This window comes from Hyperolius riggenbachi, chromosome 8 (assembly GCF_040937935.1).
Source record: "Hyperolius riggenbachi isolate aHypRig1 chromosome 8, aHypRig1.pri, whole genome shotgun sequence".
NCBI lineage: Eukaryota > Metazoa > Chordata > Amphibia > Anura > Hyperoliidae > Hyperolius > Hyperolius riggenbachi.
In genome coordinates this window covers 195,062,304-195,081,648 of record NC_090653.1, presented here as the reverse complement: position 1 = coordinate 195,081,648, position 19,345 = coordinate 195,062,304, and the positions used below count along the sequence as shown (strand labels likewise).

Sequence of the window (19,345 nt, the reverse complement as noted above, 5' to 3'; positions counted from 1 at the left end):
CTGTGCAGTACTCCTTGCTGCACTGAGGCCTAGTCCTCAAAGTGTTACTGTTACACCAAACACTACACTCTACTCAGGTGAACAGAGGTTAGCTAGTATATCGGATTATCAGTGATACTGCAGATCACGTATAATCTGGTATACATCTGTATTCCCAGTGATTCTGCAGATCACTGGTAATCAGATCCTCTCTGTGCTTCACCGATCGTTACAGAAGGACTTAGGAGTACTCATTGACAACAAGTTAAATAATTGTACTCAATGCCAAGCCGCTGTAGCTAAAGCTAACAAAATTTTGGGATGCATTAAAAGGGAAATAAAAACTCAAGATGCTAGCATAATATTGCCCCTGTTTAACTCTCTAGTAAGGCCACATCTGGAATATGGAATTCAGTTCTGGGCACCACATTACAAAAAAGATATTGCAGTTTTAGAGCAGGTGCAGAGACGAGCAACAAAATTGATACGTGGGATGGAAGGTCTCACTTATCAAGAAAGGTTAGATAAACTGGGTTTATTTAGTCTAGAGAAAAGACGCCTTAGAGGGGATCTAATTAACATGTATAAATACATCAGAGGGCAATATAATAGCTTGGCGGATGAGCTTTTTGTCCCTAGGCCTTCTCTAAGGACTAGAGGACATGATCTGTGCATGGAAGAAAAACGTTTTAGCCATTTATTTAGGAAAGGGTTCTTTACAGTAAGAGTGATTAAGATGTGGAATGCATTGCCACAGGAAGTCATTATGGCAAACTCTATACCTGCATTTAAAGGGGGCTTAGATGCTTTCCTTGCGTTGAAAGACATCCATGGCTACAATTACTAGGTAATGCCTAATGATGTTGATCCAGGGATTTTATCTGATTGCCATCTGGAGTCGGGAAGGAATTTTTCCCTTTAAGGGCTAATTGGACCATGCCTTGTAAGGGTTTTTTCGCCTTCCTCTGGATCAACAGGGATATGTGAGGGAGCAGGCTGGTGTTGTACTTTATACTGGTTGAACTCGATGGACGTATGTCTTTTTTCAACCAAAATAACTATGTAACTATGTAACAATTTAAAACAAGTTAAAGATCTCCCAATTTAAACCAAGAGTCCTTGGTAATCCGGCCACATATAATATTATTAATAAGGTTACAATTATGTCAATCACATATGAACATACACAGCAGGCTGAAAAAACTCCAATATTAGTAGACACAAGCGGCGTGCGCCTATCAGAGCGCACGCCGGCCCGATGTCACGTGTACGGCCGTACACGTCATGACGGCGCTCCGTCTGTGAGTACTTAGCCCAGCCCATCCTCTATCTCACTAGCCTCCTCTGAAGCAGCCAGTAAGCTGCGACCGCGTCAGGCGTCCCTCTCCCGATCTCCAGCCCACACACATACTCTGGTAAGGCTGTCTTGACTCACTTTTATAATCTTTTTTTCATTCCATACAGGCACTTTGTATATTTTTGGTGACACATTGTCCTTTATATTTAATGCTGTTTGTGCACGCCCCTGCAGGGGTGATTTGTGTGTATGTGCATCTCCATGTGTTTTTCCCTGGAGTTGCATATGCACGCAGCCCCAACGCAGTGCACTCATGGATGTGGATATATGTATATGTAGTTATGATATTGCAGCGATTTGCACAGGTCTGTACATGCACTGATTAATGCACAGAGTCACTTTATTTTGCAGTGGTTTTGGGCACTGGCTGATATATTTGAACTGCCAGTACCCCCCCCCCCCCCTTTTTTTCTCTTGATTTTTGATTCTTCACTATAGTTTTTTCAGCTGCATGTACCTTAGGATAGCGGTAATAGCTTTTTGAATCAGGTCCAGGCGTGGATCTCCCTTTTCCTGCACTTTTCTTGCACAATATTGGAGTTTTTTCAGCCTGCTATGTATGTTCATATGTGATTGACATAATTGTAACCTTATTAATAATATTATATGTGGCCGGATTACCAAGGACTCTTGGTTTAAATTGGGAGATTTTTAACTTGTTTTAAATTGTGTTTTATTGGATTTGCTGAATAAAAATATTTTTTTTTCATTTTTTGCACTATATGTGTGAAGCATTTATTATATTATATATTTATCTATTTCGGCCTGGATTGGCTTCTTTCTTCAGTGTTTTGGTTTATGTACAACAGCCAATAGGGTCATTTACCTTGTTTAAGCCATTAATACCAGACCTTAGGGTCTAAATCGCCCTCTTTTTTTCTATATATCTGACCTTTATTAAGATGAATGAGGCATTGATCCCGGAGGGTTACTGTAGCAGGAAGACTTGTGACTTAGTCCCCAGACTCCTCCACACACCTGTCTTTACTCTCCACGTTGCGTTTTTGGGACATTTTCTACAGGTAAATCCTGAATTTTTTATGCCACTACTACAGCAGCAGCTGCTACAATACCTAATTTTTCAGGCTTGTGTACATGCCTACTTTTTCTAGCCTGTCGTGATACACTGTGGCTGCAACAACAACAAAAAAAGGCATGTACATGTGTCAATTCCCCTTCATGATCAATACCTTGTCATGGTGAAGGGGCTTGCATGTCACAGTGAAGCAATGACCTATATGCAGGGTGGAACTGGGACACTGGGGGCCCACCAAAGAAATTTCAACCTGGGGCTCACACATCCCATGATTGCGGTGAAAAAAGGGCGTGACCATGCATCGGAAGGTGGGCATGGTCGTGATTTATTATGGACAGGGCCAAATGTACATGATCTTAGCAGCATTGTAATTCAGAGACACTGCTGTCCAGCAAAACTTTGCATAGAGTCCCCTCCTTCAATATAAAGTAATGTCCTACTTTGCAGAGGTTGCGACTGCAGAGGTTGCAGAGGTTGCGACCGCAGAGGTTGCAGAGGTTGCGACCGCATCAGGGCCCTTGGGCCAAAGGGGTCCCGAAGGGCCCTCCCTCAACTACAGTATTACCTCTCTATTGGGCCTGTGCTCATAATAATCATTTCTATAGATACTTTGAACAGTGGTAATCATTAACAAGCTATTTCCCATACCTCTGACACTGTAGTTGCCATTGGCAGGTTTTGGTGCGTCGTATCAATTGTTATGTATAGAGTGCTTGGGGGACCCCATGGTAAAATTTGCATCGAGGCCTACAGCTCCTTAGCTACGCCCCTGCTCTCAGCATGAGGGATTACAGCACTGAGAAGAGAATTTTTGTGCTGCAGCCAGCAATTGGAGCTCTGTCAGACAAGGAGGGGGGCCCACCAGAGACCTAGAGGCGGGGCCCACCGAGGGAAAAAACTGTACTACTGTGGCCCAGTCCGACCCTGCCTATATGAGTTTGTTGGTGGATGGCACACCCAAGATGGTAAGGTCGATGCTTCATTGTGGACAGACCAAACTCGATCGGCTGGATAAGTTTTGGCAAAAACAATCATTTTTTTTTTAATTTTTATCTCAGGTGATGATCAATAAAGCCTACTAGGCCAACACTGGGCCGACACTGCAGAATCAGTGTATTCTGGGTCACTTTACTGTCATTGAACTACCTCAGCCCGACCATAGGGGCTGGAAAACAGCCATCACCTGCACTCGTGCGCACAAGCACGGCGACCACTACACAAAGGTTGCCGCCGAAAGGACTAACATTTATGTCCTAGGAGTGTCAATCATTGACAAATCTTTGTGGTTGTTTGCAGTGCGTTAAACTGTGAATTTGGTCTGTCATAGTTTGGTCTGTCAGTGTGAAGTGGGCGTAACCCTTACACTACCTGATCGACAGAGGTGCAGTGAAAATCAAATTTTGGGTTTGCCAACGGCGAACTCGAACCTCTGCAAAAGTTTGAGCTCACAAGAACCGGGCGAAACGCTATACACTTCAAAGAGCAGGCGAATTTTAAAACCTGCAGGGACTTTCTGGCCACAAAAGTGAAGGAAAAGTTATTTCAAGGAGTCCAACCAGGGGCGTCGCTAGCCCTATTCTGGGGGGGCACGTGCCCCCAATCTGTCCTGGGGTGCCACGGATCTCCGCCCGGCCGCCGCTCACCCCCTCTGTCAGCGGCTCCCTCCAGCCCACCTCGATCATGCGGTGACCAATCATGCGGGCGCTAGGACCCAGCGCCCGCACTGATATGCGGAAGTGACATCACTTCCGCATATAGAGCGGGTGCGTCTGGCGCCCGCTCGTACTACTGGTCGGGTCGCCGCTGATCCTGAGGTCTGCTGACTGCGAGGTAAGGGGGGGAGCGGTGGCAGCTCCCTGTCACTCACTCACTACCTAATGGGCTCCCTGTCACTCACTCACTTCCTAAAGGGGCTCCCTGGCACTCACTCACTACCTAAAGGGGCTCCCTGTCACTCACTCACTGCCTAAAGGGGCTCCCTGGCACTCACTCACTGCCTGAAGGGGCTCCCTGGCACTCACTCACTGCCTGAAGGGGCTCCCTGGCACTCACTCACTGCCTGAAGAGGCTCCCTGGCACTCACTCACTGCCTAAAGGGGCTCCCTGGCACTCACTTACTACCTAAAGGGGCTCCCTGTCACTCACTATCGGGGTCCCTGTCACTCACTACCTAACTGGAGGCGCCTGTCACTCACTAGCTAACCTGGGGGTCCCTGTCACTCACTACCTAACTTGGGGGGGCTACCATATTAAGGGGGCATTCTGCCTATTTATGTGAAATTCTGTCTATTTATGTACCTCATGACTGCTGAACTTGTCTTGTTGGGAGCCTTATGATTTGTTGGGGGCCTCAAGATTGCTGAATTTGTCTTGTTGGGGGCAGGGGCGTCTCTAGCCATTTTGTCACTCCAGGTGAGAAATCCTGTGCCCCCCCCCCCCCCCCCCGTGATTGTCCCCAGCCCCATACCCCCCGCCCTCGTGGTGAGCCCCACCCCCAAGACCCCCCGAAAATAATAATGCAGCAGCGTTTCACCAGAAGATACACTTATTGCGGCATGGGTTCACCAGAAAATAGTTGCAATGCAGCAGAGCGTTTCACCATAAACTATACTTATTGCGGCATGCACTCACACACACCACACACAGTATACACACACACACACACACAGTACACACACACTATACACGCACACACACACCGCACACAACATACACACTATACACAGTACACACACACGCATTTTACACACGCACAGTACACATGCACATGCACACACACACACTATACACACGCACATGCACGCACGCACACGCACGCACGCACGCACGCACACACACACACACACACACACACACACAGCACACAGAGCACACTATACACAGCACACAGTAGACATACACTATATACACACACACACACTACACTATACACACACAATATACACACGACACCCTCCCTCCGAGTCCTGCCCAGTCCCCCACAGCAGCAGGCATACTATATGCCTGTATTATTTAATATCCATCCATCCCAGGAGCCACTGCCAGCAGCAATATGGGTGAGCAGGGGGGGGGGGGGGATCAGGGCCACTGGGCCAGCCAGGATGCATATAAAAAAATTATCAAGAGCAGCAGATCTGCAGATGGCACTCACTGTGAGGTGTGTGTGTCGCCTCTGCTGCTGCCTGCTCTGCAGATAGTTTGTGCGCACGCCGGCAGTACCACGGCATTGGTCCCTGCGTCACACTCGGTGCCTTCAAGCACGTGTGACAGGCGGGGGCGGAGTTAGGGGCGGCGCCGATGATTAAACAAACCAGCGTACGGCGGCCGCGCGTTTTACACAGAGAGGAAGAGGGGGCGGGGAGAGGGGGTGGACCAGTAGGCGGCGGCACTGCACTCGCACAAAAACTAATGTGCGTGCTGTTCGCTCGGAGGAGAGGAGAGGAAGGGGGTGGACCAGAAGGCGGCGCCGGGCACAGGCTGAGCTGCCTGTCACAGCCGGCGCCGACCTGGCTGGCTGAAAGAAGAAAAAAAAGAAAATAAACACGCACAGAGAGAGCGGCGAGAGGGCGCCCACTTCCACGCAGGGCGCCATAGGCAAAAATTTATAGTTGCCTAGTGACTCAGACGCCCCTGGTTGGGGGTCACATGATTGCTAACTGCGGGACTATTGGAAAAGCTGAATCCTTATCATATGAGACAATAGCATTAAACCTACCGTACTTTTTTAGCTTTTTAAAACAGAAAATAAAACTGGGAGGTTCTAAAAAATTGAATACATTTTTCAGGAGTAGGATGGATGAAATTGTTTATCTTCACAGTTTATTTTCAACTTGGATTTTCCATAATGTTCATGTATGAGTTAAAACGTTGGTACAGTATTTAGTTTAAATTGCTGTTGCCACTTTGCGATAGATAAGTGACTTTTGGGTTGCAGTTTGGGCACTCGGCCTCCAAAAGGTTCGCCACCACTGTCATAATCTAATGTCCCACCATTGCATGTAAATTTGTCTCCACCCGTTACCACACCTATATTCTGGTCCATGGCCCACCCATTTTTCGGTGCGGCGTGATAAGCACGCCGCACAACGTGATCCTCATATTTTTGGCACGCTAGCTGCAGTGTGCTGAATTCTGCTGCCTACAGTATGTACAGTATACGCTGTTCTCTAGTGCCTGCACTGTGTGCTGATTTACCTCCAGTGTGTACAGTGTAAGGTGTTATTCTGTGCCTTTACTGATTGTAAACCAGCTATATTGTATGCTGATCCCTGCTACTTTCAGTATGTACAGTATTAGCTGTAAAGCCTGGTACACACATACAATTTTGATTAGCCAATTTTAGCTCTGTTCATCAAATTCATTGTCTGTTGGCCCCCTTACTGCACGGGGGTGGTAAAATTGGGGGTCAGTGATTGACCAATCAAAATTGTATGTGCGTATACATCTTTGATCTATGCCTATACTGATTGTAAATTATCTAAATAAAGGACAGGGGGCTCCATCCAATATTTCGATGAGCAGGCTCGTTATCTGTAGCTTACACCGCTGCTAAGTTCATGTACATTTGGCCCCACCATGGCCACGCCCACTCACCTCATGGCCACGCCCATTTTTTGCCTATACCTCCCCACCTGGTGCCCACAGGTGCCCCCGATCTCCAAGGACCCTAGAAACGCCCCTGAGTCCAACCAACACCTGGACTGTGGCATGCTGGAGGGGGATCCATGCCAAAAGTCACACCAAAAATTATGTAGTTGACTCAGAGTCAGGTTTTAATCTCTAAAGGGCAGAAATCACAGTACATTCCTACATTTGAGGAATAAAGAGCTGCTTTAAAATGTCCGGAGTGTGTACATGTGATGGTAGTGTAAGGGTTATGTCCAGGGGTGGTCTAGTCCTGGAAAAAGAAGTGAGTGGACTCACTTGGAAAACCCCTGCGCCAAAAAATGGGCGTGGTCAAGCATACCATGGGCGTGGTCATGGGTGGGGCCAAATATACATGACCTTAGCAGTGATGTAAAAGGTCTGCCGAGGAAGTTTGAGCTCTGCCGTAGTGTATCCCCCAAAAATAGATGTAATCTGACAGCATTTCACCAAAAAGACACATAATCTGGTAAAAGTTCCTCCAAAATACAGATAATATGGCAGTGGTTCCCCCAAAATAGACAATGTGGCAGCAGCAGTTCCCCCAACATACGCATAATTTGGAAGCAGTTCCCCAAAATACGCAAAACCTGGCAGCGGAGCACCCAAAATACACGTAACGCCAAAAATACATATAATCTGGCAGCAGTGGTCCCCCAAACATACACAATATGGCAGCAGTTCCCCAAAATATACACGTAATCTGGCAGCAGCCGTTCCCCTAACATACACATAATCTGGCAGCTGTTACCCAAAATACATAACAGCGGTTCCACAAAATCCAGCAGTTCCCCCAAAATAGGTACCCCCAGCATAGGTAGCCAGGTCTATAGGTGTCCCCAGTACAAGTAGCCATGAGTATAGTAGTCCCCAGTATATGTAGCCAGAGGTATAGTTGCCTAGTATATGTAGCCAGGGGTATATGTGCCCAGTATATGTAGCCAGGGGTATATGTGCCCAGTATATGTAGCCAGGTGTATATGTGCCCAGTATATGTAGCAAGTGGTATATGTGCCCAGTATATGTAGTCAGTGGTATATGTGCCCAGTATATGTAGTCAGTGGTATATGTGCCCAGTATATATAGCCAGTGGGATATGTGCCCAGTATATATAGGCAGAGGTATATGTGCCCAGTATATGTAGCCAGGGGTATATGTGCCCAGTATATATAGCCAGTGGGATATGTGCCCAGTATATATAGCCAGTGGGATATGTGCCCAGTATATGTAGCCAGTGGGATATGTGTCCAGTATATATAGCCAGGGGTATATGTGCCCAGTATATATAGCCAGTGGTATATGTGCCCAGTATATGTAGTCAGTGGTATATGTGCCCAGTATATATAGCCAGTGGGATATGTGCCCAGTATATATAGGCAGAGGTATATGTGAACAGTATATGTAGCCAGGGGTATATGTGCCCAGTATAAATAGCCAGTGGGATATGTGCCCAGTATATATAGCCAGTGGGATATGTGCCCAGCAGAGCCGGGACGAGGTCCACCAGCACCCAAGGCTGAGAGACCAAATTGTGCCCCTCCATCCCCCCCCCCCCCCCCCCCAGCCGTCACTCACTGATTTCTATTAGACTAAGAGGCGCCCCAGGGCCCCCAGCCACCCCAACATCTTAATCTCTAGTTATCTGGCTTGCAGTCACTGTCATGTATCCACTTCTCTTATTTCTCTCTGCTTCAAATACAATATAGAAATGATAGCTGAGCTGAATGTGCCCCCTCCTACACAGAGCCCTGAGGCTGGAGCCTCTCTCGCCTCTGCCCGGCCCTGGTGCCCAGTATATATAGGCAGAGGTATATGTGCCCAGTATATGTAGCCAGTGGGATATGTGTCCAGTATATATAGCCAGGGGTATATGTGCCCAGTATATATAGCCAGTGGTATATGTGCCCAGTATATGTAGTCAGTGGTATATGTGCCCAGTATATATAGCCAGTGGGATATGTGCCCAGTATATATAGGCAGAGGTATATGTGAACAGTATATGTAGCCAGGGGTATATGTGCCCAGTATAAATAGCCAGTGGGATATGTGCCCAGTATATATAGCCAGTGGGATATGTGCCCAGCAGAGCCGGGACAAGGTCCACCAGCACCCAAGGCTGAGAGACCAAACTGTGCCCCTCCATCCCCCTCCCCCAGCCGTCACACACTGATTTCTATTAGACTAAGAGGCGCCCCAGGGCCCCCAACCACCCCAACATCTTAATCTCTAGTTATCTGGCTTGCAGTCACTGTCCTGTATCCACTTCTCTTATTTCTCTCTGCTTCAAATACAATATAGAAATGATAGCTGAGCTGAGTGCACCCCCTCCTACACAGAGCCCTGAGGCTGGAGCCTCTCTCGCCTCTGCCCGGCCCTGGTGCCCAGTATATATAGGCAGAGGTATATGTGCCCAGTATATGTAGCCAGTGGGATATGTGACCAGTATATATAGGCAGGGGTATATGTGCCCAGTATATATAGCAAGGGGTATATGTGCCCTGTATATATAGCCAGTGGGATATGTGCCCAGTATATATAGGCAGAGGTATATGTGCCCAGTATATGTAGCCAGTGGGATATGTGCCCAGTATATATAGGCAGGGGTATATGTGCCCAGTATATATAGCGAGTAGGATATGTGCCCAGTATATATAGGCAGAGGTATATGTGCCCAGTATATGTAGCCAGTGGGATATGTGCCCAGTATATATAGCCAGGGGTATATGTGCCCAGTATATATAGCCAGTGGGATATGTGCCCAGTATATATAGCCAGTGGGATATGTGCCCAGTATATATAGCCAGTGGGATATGTGCCCAGTATATATAGCCAGTGGGATATGTGCCCAGTATATATAGGCAGAGGTATATGTGCCCAGTATATGTAGCCAGTGGAATATGTGCCCAGTATATGTAGCCAGTGGAATATGTGCCCAGTATATATAGCCAGTGGGATATGTGCCCAGTATATATAGCCAGTGGGATATGTGCCCAGTATATATAGCCAGTGGGATATGTGCCCAGTATATATAGCCAGTGGGATATGTGCCCAGTATATATAGCCAGTGGGATATGTGCCCAGTATATATAGGCAGAGGTATATGTGCCAGTATATGTAGGCAGGGGTATATGTCCCCAGCTAGCCAGGTGTGCCCCCAGCAGGAGGGGAGCAGCGCAGAGAAGGTGAGCTATGGGGACAGCAGGGAAGGGGCGGACATCTCCCCCCCTTCCCTCACCTGCGTGCTCCCCTTCCTGCCTCTCCCCTCCGGTGTTTTCAAGTGTCGGGCAAGCGGCAAAAGTGGGCGGAGACTTACCGCGTTCCAGTCGCAAGGGACACTGCACTCTGTGTGCGGCTAGTCTGGTCTTCTAGCCGCACACAGAGCGGAGCGTCCCTTGCGGCTGGAAGTAAGCGGTAAGTCTCCGCCCACTTTCGCCGCCGGCTCGACACTTGAAAACACCGGAGGGGAGAGGCAGGAAGGGGAGCACGAAGGTGAGGGAAGGAGGGGGAGACGTCCGCCCTTCCCCGCTGTACCCATAGCTCGCCTTCTCTGCGCTGCTCCCCTCCACACAAGCCAGGGTGGACGGCGTTCACTTTCTGGAAAAAGTAAGTGGACGCCGTCCACCCGCGTCCACGCAGGAATCAACCCTTGGTTATGTCGCCTTCATAATGAAAGACAAAACGCTGCGTTTACCGAGATTGAGCGCTAACAGGTCTGTAAGACCCTTAGGTGTGTGGTACTGCATGTGCGCTCAAATGAATGGACCAGCGTGGGCATGTAGCACAGGCCATGATGGGAAGTTATTAATAAAACTGTACGATGGAAACAGTGTACAACCTAATTATTATATATTTTTTATTTTGGCTTATTTGTGAACTCTTCTATGCTAACTAGTTACAAGACCATTCAGCCAGGCAAGATTGAGCGCTACCAGTTCTGGAATGTGACACTGGCCAGTGACACAGACAAGAGATGCGATGACTTAGCTCTGCACATGTATGTATAGGTTTTGTAATTTGACACACCCCCCTGCCCCCCCCCCCCCACACACACACACACACACACACACACACACACAAATGTTTGGCCCATCCCTGGTGTCACTAGTGTTGAGACGAAATTTTCGGAATTTCGTGTTTGCTTTATTACGGATGCAAATTTTGTTGCTACAATGCAAATTTGTAATTTCATAATTGCCATACAAACCATAATTCAGAATTCTGTAAGCAAAATTTTGGTTTCGTAATTTCGCGTTTCAGTGCAAATTCGTTAATTTCATGTTTTCTACAGAAACAAAGTTATTTTAGTTACCAAAATCGACGTAATTTCATTTCTAATGGTAATTATGCACATTTAGGTAATGACTAAATTCTGGAAAGTCACTTTTTGATTGCAATTACTGATTGCAATTACTGATAATGCAAAGGCCCCTACACATGCTATCGCTTTAAATGTATCATGAGGCTCTATCTGCAGCTAGAGATGTCCCGAACGGTTCGCCGGCGAACGGTTCCAGGCGAACTTCGGGTGGTTCGCCTTCGCAGAGAACTGGGAACCTTTTTTCAAAAAAGTTCGGTTCGCCCATAGACTTTAATGGCGCCAACTTTAGCAGTTAATAGCAAAGTCCCCTTACATAGTAAAAACACCAAAATTGTTGGGAATGTTAAGTGGAATAGTGGGAAAAAGAGGAATTTTTTTTTTCAAAAAGACCTTATACTTTTTGAGAAAATCAATTTTAAAGTTTCAAAGTAAAATGAGCCAATTCATAAAAAAAGAACCGATTCATTAAAAAGAACAGGATGATACATGAACCGTTAGTATAGCAGAGAATGCATCCTGAGCAGGACGTGAAGCTGCTGGCTCCGCTGCTGTCTCTCCGCACCTGCCTGCGCCTGTCACCCTCACCTAGCCTGGCACCTGGTGCACCCATGGGTGCCAGGCTAGGTGAGGGTGACAGGTGAGGAGGTGGGGAGAGAGCAGGAGCCGGCAGCTATGCGTCCGAAAGGACGCATTCTCTGCTATGTGGGAGGTGTCGGAGATCTTCAATCAACTTAATTGAAGATCACAACATAAGAGGATACAGTTCGTTGGATCGTTTACCGTGGATATTGGCGTGGGAAAACTTTTTTAAAGGTACAGGTAAGTATTTATGGTTAATTTAGAATAATAAAATACTTTTCTCGTAGTTGTGTTTTTATTTTATTTAACCCTTTCTGGAAATGGGTAAGGGGAACTTTGTACCCCTATTCTCATTTCTCCTGGGAGGGGGGTGGACATCTGGGGTCCCCTTCTTAAAGGGGACTCCCGGATGCCACCATGAACCCCCCCAGGGAGTCGTCGCCCCCACCTCCTCCTGGGGCACCGGAGGTGGGGAAGGCTTGGCCGCCCCTCCCCCCCCCCCCCGGAGCCCCCCCATACCATGGACCCAGCATGGGGCTGGTATAGCTCAGGGTGCGAAGCCCCAGTCGGCCAGGGCTCCGCATTCTGGCTATCCCAGCCTGCATGGGGGACAAGGGGTTACAGAGGCTCGGGAGGGGGGACCCCACGCCATTTTTTTTTTCAGATTTCCCACACACAGCACATAAATAATAATAATAATAAAAAAAAACATTTTTAAAGGACTTCCGAGGCCACAAATGTGAAAAAAAGTTAAATACCTTTTCATAATCCAAATCCATTGAGGACGCCATCCGCACCCTCCCGTTCATTCCGCCATGGCTCCCGCACTAATAATCTGGATGAAAAGGCATTTTAACTTTTTTCACATTTGTGGCCTAGGAAGTCCATTAAATATTGTTTCCCGCTATCTTTTTAACATATCCTGCAAATTTGGTGTTGCTAGGATGTAAGGGGCCTTTGCTATTAACTGCTAAAGTCGGCGGGTGATGATAACCAACCAGAATTATAGGGGTGCAAAAGTGCTGAATTCTGCCATAGGCTTCTATTAGGCTCCCTATTTCACTTTCAAAAATCTCAAATCTTTTCAAAGGGCGATGGCTCAGCAGTGGCAAATTTTCTAGCATTGTAGGGACTCTTAGGGGGATCATGACTGGTGAGTTTCGGGCCCCTAGGTCAAAGAGGTCATAGCCTAGGGCAGGGGAGCCCACACTTTTTCGGCTCGCGAGCTACTTTAAAATTTGCCAAGCCCAGGAGATCTACCAACATTAGGTAGCTAGGTATACGTGCCTTCAGTATAGGTAGATAGGTATAGGGGCCTTCAGTATAGTTAGCCAGGTATAGTGTAGTTAGGTGTAGGAGCCTTCAGTATAGTTAGCTAGGTATAGTGTAGTTAGGTGTGGGTGCCTTCAGTATAGTTAACCAGGTATAGAGTAGTTAGGTGTGGGTGCCTTCAGTATAGTTAGCCAGGTATAGTGTAGTTAGGTGTGGGTGCCTTCAGTATAGTTAGTCAGGTATAGTGTAGTTAGGTGTAGGTGGCTTCAGTATAGTTAGCCAGGTATAGTGTAGTTAGGTGTGGGTGCCTTCAGTATAGTTAGCTAGGTATAGTGTAGTTAGGTGTAGGGGCCTTCAGTATAGTTAGCCAGGTATAGTGTAGTTAGGTGTGGGTGCCTTCAGTATAGTTAGCCAGGTATAGTGTAGTTAGGTGTAGGTGGCTTCAGTATAGTTAGCCAGGTATAGTGTAGATAGGTGTAGAGACCTTCAGTATAGTTAGCCAGGTATAGAGTAGTTAGGTGTAGGTGCCACTCACCTCCCTCCAGTTCCAGCGGCGGTGTCTGGGGCTCCTCCTGGTCTCCCCTCCTTCGGCCGCGCTGGCTAGAGTCAGTGCAGATGCGCGGCATAGAAGAAGACTCCGGCGAGCGAAGGGGGTGTAGGACCCCACTGCTAACAGTCAACCATTTTGAAAAAGATCCATTGACCACAACTCTGTTTTCTGTACATTAGCCAGTTCCCTATCCATGTATGCAGACTCTTCCCCAGTTCTTGCATCCTCCACTTTTGCATTAGACTTTTGTGGGGAACAGTGTTGAAGGCCTTTGCAAAGTCCAGGTGTATAACATCTACAGCATTCCCAATATCCACATTAGTATTCACTACCTCATAAAAGATGAGTATGTTAGTCAAACAGGACCTGTCTTTAGTAAACCAAAGCTGATGCTGAGAAATAAGATTATTTTCTACTATGAAGTTTTGTATAGTATTGTCACGGAACAGCTGTGAGAAATGAGAGCGCAAACTCAGTCGGTTTATTGCACCGATTGCCAGTGACGTGCTATATCCGGATTGATTGTGTAGGAGCATCTGCAGTCTTTTCTCAGCAGAGAGATTGCATCAGCTTAACTGCAGGATGGCTCTTTTGATATGCTAATGAGCAGGAACAAACCCTTGTGATCAGGAGGCTAGAGTTTACTTTTCATTACCTCAGATAGATGTTAATGGGCTCACCAAATGGTGACTCTATTCAAAGCACTGCCCCCCCCCCCCCCCCCCCAGACTGGCCGGAGCCATATAGACAGAATTAGAAAGCATGGAGTTTAGGATTTTGAACATGTTCAAGCAATACCATTCAGGTGAGAAATGTGAAAGTTATATCATTCTGCTGGTCCGGATCTTGTGAGTATTTTGATATTAAATTGGGGCCACTGGCATAACCAGAACTCGGGGGATTCCACCGTTTTTTAACCGGGCATGCAAACATGCCCAAGTTTGGTATCATATGAACTGGCCTAGTCTGAGAAATATGAATATGTAATTATTATTTGTGTGCCGGCCGCGTAGGTCGGCCTACAGAAAATGTCAGGGTTATGGGGCTGGTGAAAACCCCTGCCCAGATGTGATTACCATAATCCGGCCCAGGGGCCGACTCTGGAAGTCCGCCTCTGAACTCAGCTCAATTAAAAGAAATGAGCTGCCCGGGTAACTGAGTCCTCCACATTCCATCTGTATGAGAACGATTTACTGCCAGCCAGGGGACCATGTAGTTGGCGGCCATCTTGTCTGAACTGAAAAAAAGGACATTTACATTTTGCTTGGATTTTAAATTGAGCGGAAACAAAGAACTTTGCGGAACTTGAAACCAAGGACTTGATGTTTTTCCCACAAAAGGACATTTTCCATGAAACTAAGTATTTTTCCTCCCTTTCTTTTATTTTTCATACTGGCTATTAATGTTTCAATAATTGTTGATTTTAATAATTGTCTGTATATATTAATTATTTATATTGCCGTGAATAAAGACTTTATCAAAGTCATTCACTGTTCTGCTACCCTGCTTTTCAGCCATACACAGAAACTGATCCCAGGTCTCTGGAGAGACGCTACTACTATTGTTGATATCTAGACAGAATAGAGTGTGTTTCACCGTTTTTATTCGCAGGACCAGTCAGTCAGTCAGTCGGATCCACTGGCCCATACCAGTGGTGGTGGCAGATACCCTGAAATAGTGTGTAAGTTGTAATTACCATACCTCACAGGCTCCCTTCTGGTCGGGCTGCTGCCCAAGTTCCGTCGATTTCCGTGCACCGAGTGCGACCACAGCTTGCATGATTGGTGTGCTGAAACCGATTGGAAGGCAGTTTGCGGTCTGACCACTAGGGCTCCTTTGACAAGTATTTCTCAGTACCCCCTCGAATAGTTTGCACACAACTGACATTAAGCTTACATGTCTATAATTTCCCGGATCTGATTTTTTTGCCCTTCATAAGTAATGGGAAAACGTGGGTTGTACGCCAATCTACTAGAACTCTGCCAGTTGAAAGAGAGTCACAAAAGATAAGATAAAGGGGTTTATCGATAACTGAACTTAATTCCCTTAGGACCCATGGATGTATGCTATCTGAGCAAGATGCCTTGTCTATTTTTAATTTATTTAGTCTTGCTTTCACTTCTTCCTGCGTTAAGTATTTAATATTACAATTGGAAGATTGAGACTTTTCTGCATCTGTAATTTGCAACAGCGATGTTTCCCTTGTGAAGACAGAAGCAAAGAAAGAATTTAATAACTCCGCCTTACCTTGGTCATCCACCATTGAGTTCCAACCCCACCCTCATCCTTCAGGAGTCTAATACAGTTAACCTTTATTTTTCTCTTAGAGTTGATGTACTTGTAAAACTTCTTTGGGTTAGATTTGATATCCCTAGCAGTTGATCATTTTTCTGGTATCGCATCCTTTTAAATGTTAACCCTTTCCAGTCCTATTCCCCAACCACTCTTGTCCCTCCCCCCACTTAATTTTCTCCTGATGTGCGGTGGGAGATTGGGGTGTGCTGTTGCTGCAGGGATCCAGAGAGTCCATACCTCCTTGCACTAGAGCAAGGAGGTGGCACAGCATCAACAGTGGGGGGTGGGGCCAGCGCCAGCTTATGTGTGGTAGCCCTACCTCAGCATTATTTTGTTTTTAAGCAGCACTGTATGGTACTAGAGAGGATTAAAGTTCCAGACTTTGTCTGACACTTATTTTAAACCACATAGGGAGGTGACTTCCGTACTGGATCTGACAACAGCGGCCCCTAGTGATCAGCCCAAATGCATCCACATAATATTTATATTACGTGCCACAGTGTTGCAGGATGGGGCTGATGGTGATCTAAGTGTTAGACTTAGTCCAACACTTTGAACTGAAGGGGCTGCCTGTCGCCGTGCCAGATTTTTATCTGGCAACAGCACCATCTAGCGGCAGCCAGTTTTCTTATGTCTGAATATGTCAGATATTGGACCTCTGGAGGAAAAAGCAAATGTCTGACATAGTCAGTCTTAGGATTTGAAAGTTTGTATCAGCCCTGTGTTTCTCAGATATGGTATTTGCAAAGAAAAATCTCTCTCTGCAAATTGGAAGAAACCAGTCTGTTTAATTAACCTTCTGCCGCCCGCGTCATGCCAGTAGGCGTGGCCGTGGCGGCAGCCCCAGGAACGCCTAACGCCAATTGGCGTAAAGTCCTGGGGCTCTATTTTGCATGAGATCGCGCGCATGGTGCTATTGCCGCTCGGGAGACTGTTAGACGGCGATCACGCCGTCTATTTACTTGGTGCAGCGCTGCGATGAGCAGCAGCGCTGCACTGGGGACAGCCGTGTGACACGGCTGTCCCCATGGTGGACAAGAGAGCGATCGGCTCTCATAGGCAGAAGCCTATGACAGCTGATCGCCATAATTGGCCGGCTGTGGGGAGGGAATACATTTAAAGAAACAGGGGTTTTTAGGAAAAAAACAATAATATTTATTTAAAGAAAAATAAACATGGGGGGAGCGATCAGATCCCACCAACAGAGAGCTCTGTTGGTGGGGAGAAAAGGGGGGGGGGGGGAAATCACTTGTGTGCTGAGCTGTGTGGCCCTGCAGCTTGGCCTTAAAGCTGCAGTGGCCAATTTTGCTAAAAATGGCCTGGTCACTAGGGGGGTTTAGCCCTGCAGTCCTCAAGTGGTTAACTGCTGGGTCTGTTTTAAGAGAAGATTGCACTTAAAACAAAGTTTAATCATTCAAAATCAATACTGTAGCATATTCAGAGTTCCATCATTTTTTAAGAAGTCATCCTATTTGTACTAAGCATTGGGCTTGATTTATCAAATCCCAATCGGCTGCCTATCAAGCGACAGGCAGCTGATTGGGCCAATCAAAGCGCTGGGATCACATCCTAGAAAGCCACTAGAACCGCCGGGGCTCAGGGTGGGTTCAGCGGAGCAGGCGTTAGTTACAATTAGCATGCGTAATTTACCAGCAAACGGTACGCTGCACTACCGTGCTACTGCAGTGTGCGCTAAGCTCGTGCTCCTCTCATTAAGCTGCGGTGCTTTAGCAGCGCAGCTTCAAGAATCAAACCCACAAATCTACTTGGAACGGCACTTGCTAACCACATGTTGATTCATAGAAGAACAGTTTCTGTAGTCTATTTCTGATCTTTTGAAACCTAACTTTTACTGTAAGTATAATTATCCCTCTAAGTTTCAAAAGTGATACATTTTTTTTCCAATTGATAGAACCTACAATCTCAGGATAGAGAATCAATATTGCAACTTTAAAATGAAACTGGATGAATGGCATTCTCAGTGGTAGCATACAACCTCACAAGTGGTAACATAGATACATTTACCAACAACAATTTTAGTATTGTCTTACCCCCAAAATGTTTAGCGTACTTACACATGAATAAGGTATTCATATTCTTGGTAGTTCTTAGAAAAATATGTTTCAATCAGTTTTTCAGTTCCACTTAGAGCTTCATGTCCACATCCACAAAAGAGAGCCACACCAGAAAAACAAAGGATAGTGGCAATGACGGAAGCAGCTGGGACACCAACCATGCAACGGACGCAGCCATCGTGCCACCCTGAATTGAAATGCAAAAAATAAATACTTAGCATATCACGTTAAATCATCACTCTGGCTGTTATTATTCACTTTCTTTTTAGGCATTGATTGAGTTAATAGGAAAAAAAATGTTAACACTCAAATTGTAATTTTGTAGGGAGAAAAGATTTTTACTGATTTCTGTTCTCTATTTCCCTTTAGCAAAAATTTATCCCTCTGCAATCTAACATTTATTAGGCTTCACTAGCTCTGCTGCTTGGAGTTGCAGCTGAAGGTAGCCTAAACTGCAACTAACTGAGAAGAAGAGGACAGTAACAGTATTATTTGTCCATAACTAGGACTGTTGCCTTGAAATTTGTGCGCAACAACTTTCTCTACAGGTAGTATCATGGAGTACGGTTAGAGGCAGAAGGCTTTCTTGGAAGCAGGGGCGTAGCAATAGGGGGTGCAGAGGTAGCGATCGTATCAGGGCCCTTGGGCCAGAGGGGCCCCAAGGGGCCTTTCTTTAACTGCAGTATTAGCTCTCTCTTTGGTCCTGTGCTCATAATAATCACTTTAAATAGTGGTAATCATTAACAAACTGTTCCCCATCCCCTTCTTGCACCTCTGACACTGTAGTTGCCATAGTCAGGTTTTGATGCATCATATAAATTCTTATGTATAGAGTGCATGGGGAGCCCCAATGTAAAACTTGCATCGGGGCCTACAGTTCCTTAGCTCTGCCACTGCTTGGAAGAATAACAATCTTAGGAGTGTTTAGTATTGCTGTCTGATCACAGACCTTCTCAAAGAAGAGTCCAAGAGTCCATGTCAACAAAACTCAATACAAAAAGCATAGCTCCCATGACCCCCGCAGTTGTTTGTGTGTGTGTGGGGGGGGAGGGGTTAGGGACTGAGAGTGCTAGGGGGCAGCGTAGCGTGGCGGCAGACCTTCATACTGTACCTCACTCTGGTATAAGGGAGTGGTCCTCTTCACTTCCTCTTCAGTTTAGCCACTGTACAGGCTACCACCTAGTGGCTCACAGTGTCAGAAGCCACTTGGTAATTTGCTGCATCGAGGTTACACTGAAGA

At 46.5% G+C, this 19,345-nt stretch overlaps 1 protein-coding gene across 2 annotated transcripts in view; it reads right to left on the bottom strand.

The window, feature by feature from the left end:
* The window catches only part of PLP1 (proteolipid protein 1), a 348,570-nt gene that overhangs the window by 219,126 nt on the left and 110,099 nt on the right, over positions 1-19,345 (bottom strand). For both annotated transcript variants that reach the window (XM_068248070.1, XM_068248071.1), the window contains exon 3: positions 18,106-18,292. In XM_068248070.1, coding sequence (XP_068104171.1) covers positions 18,106-18,292 — 187 coding nt within the window. The remainder of the gene's footprint in view (positions 1-18,105; positions 18,293-19,345) is intronic.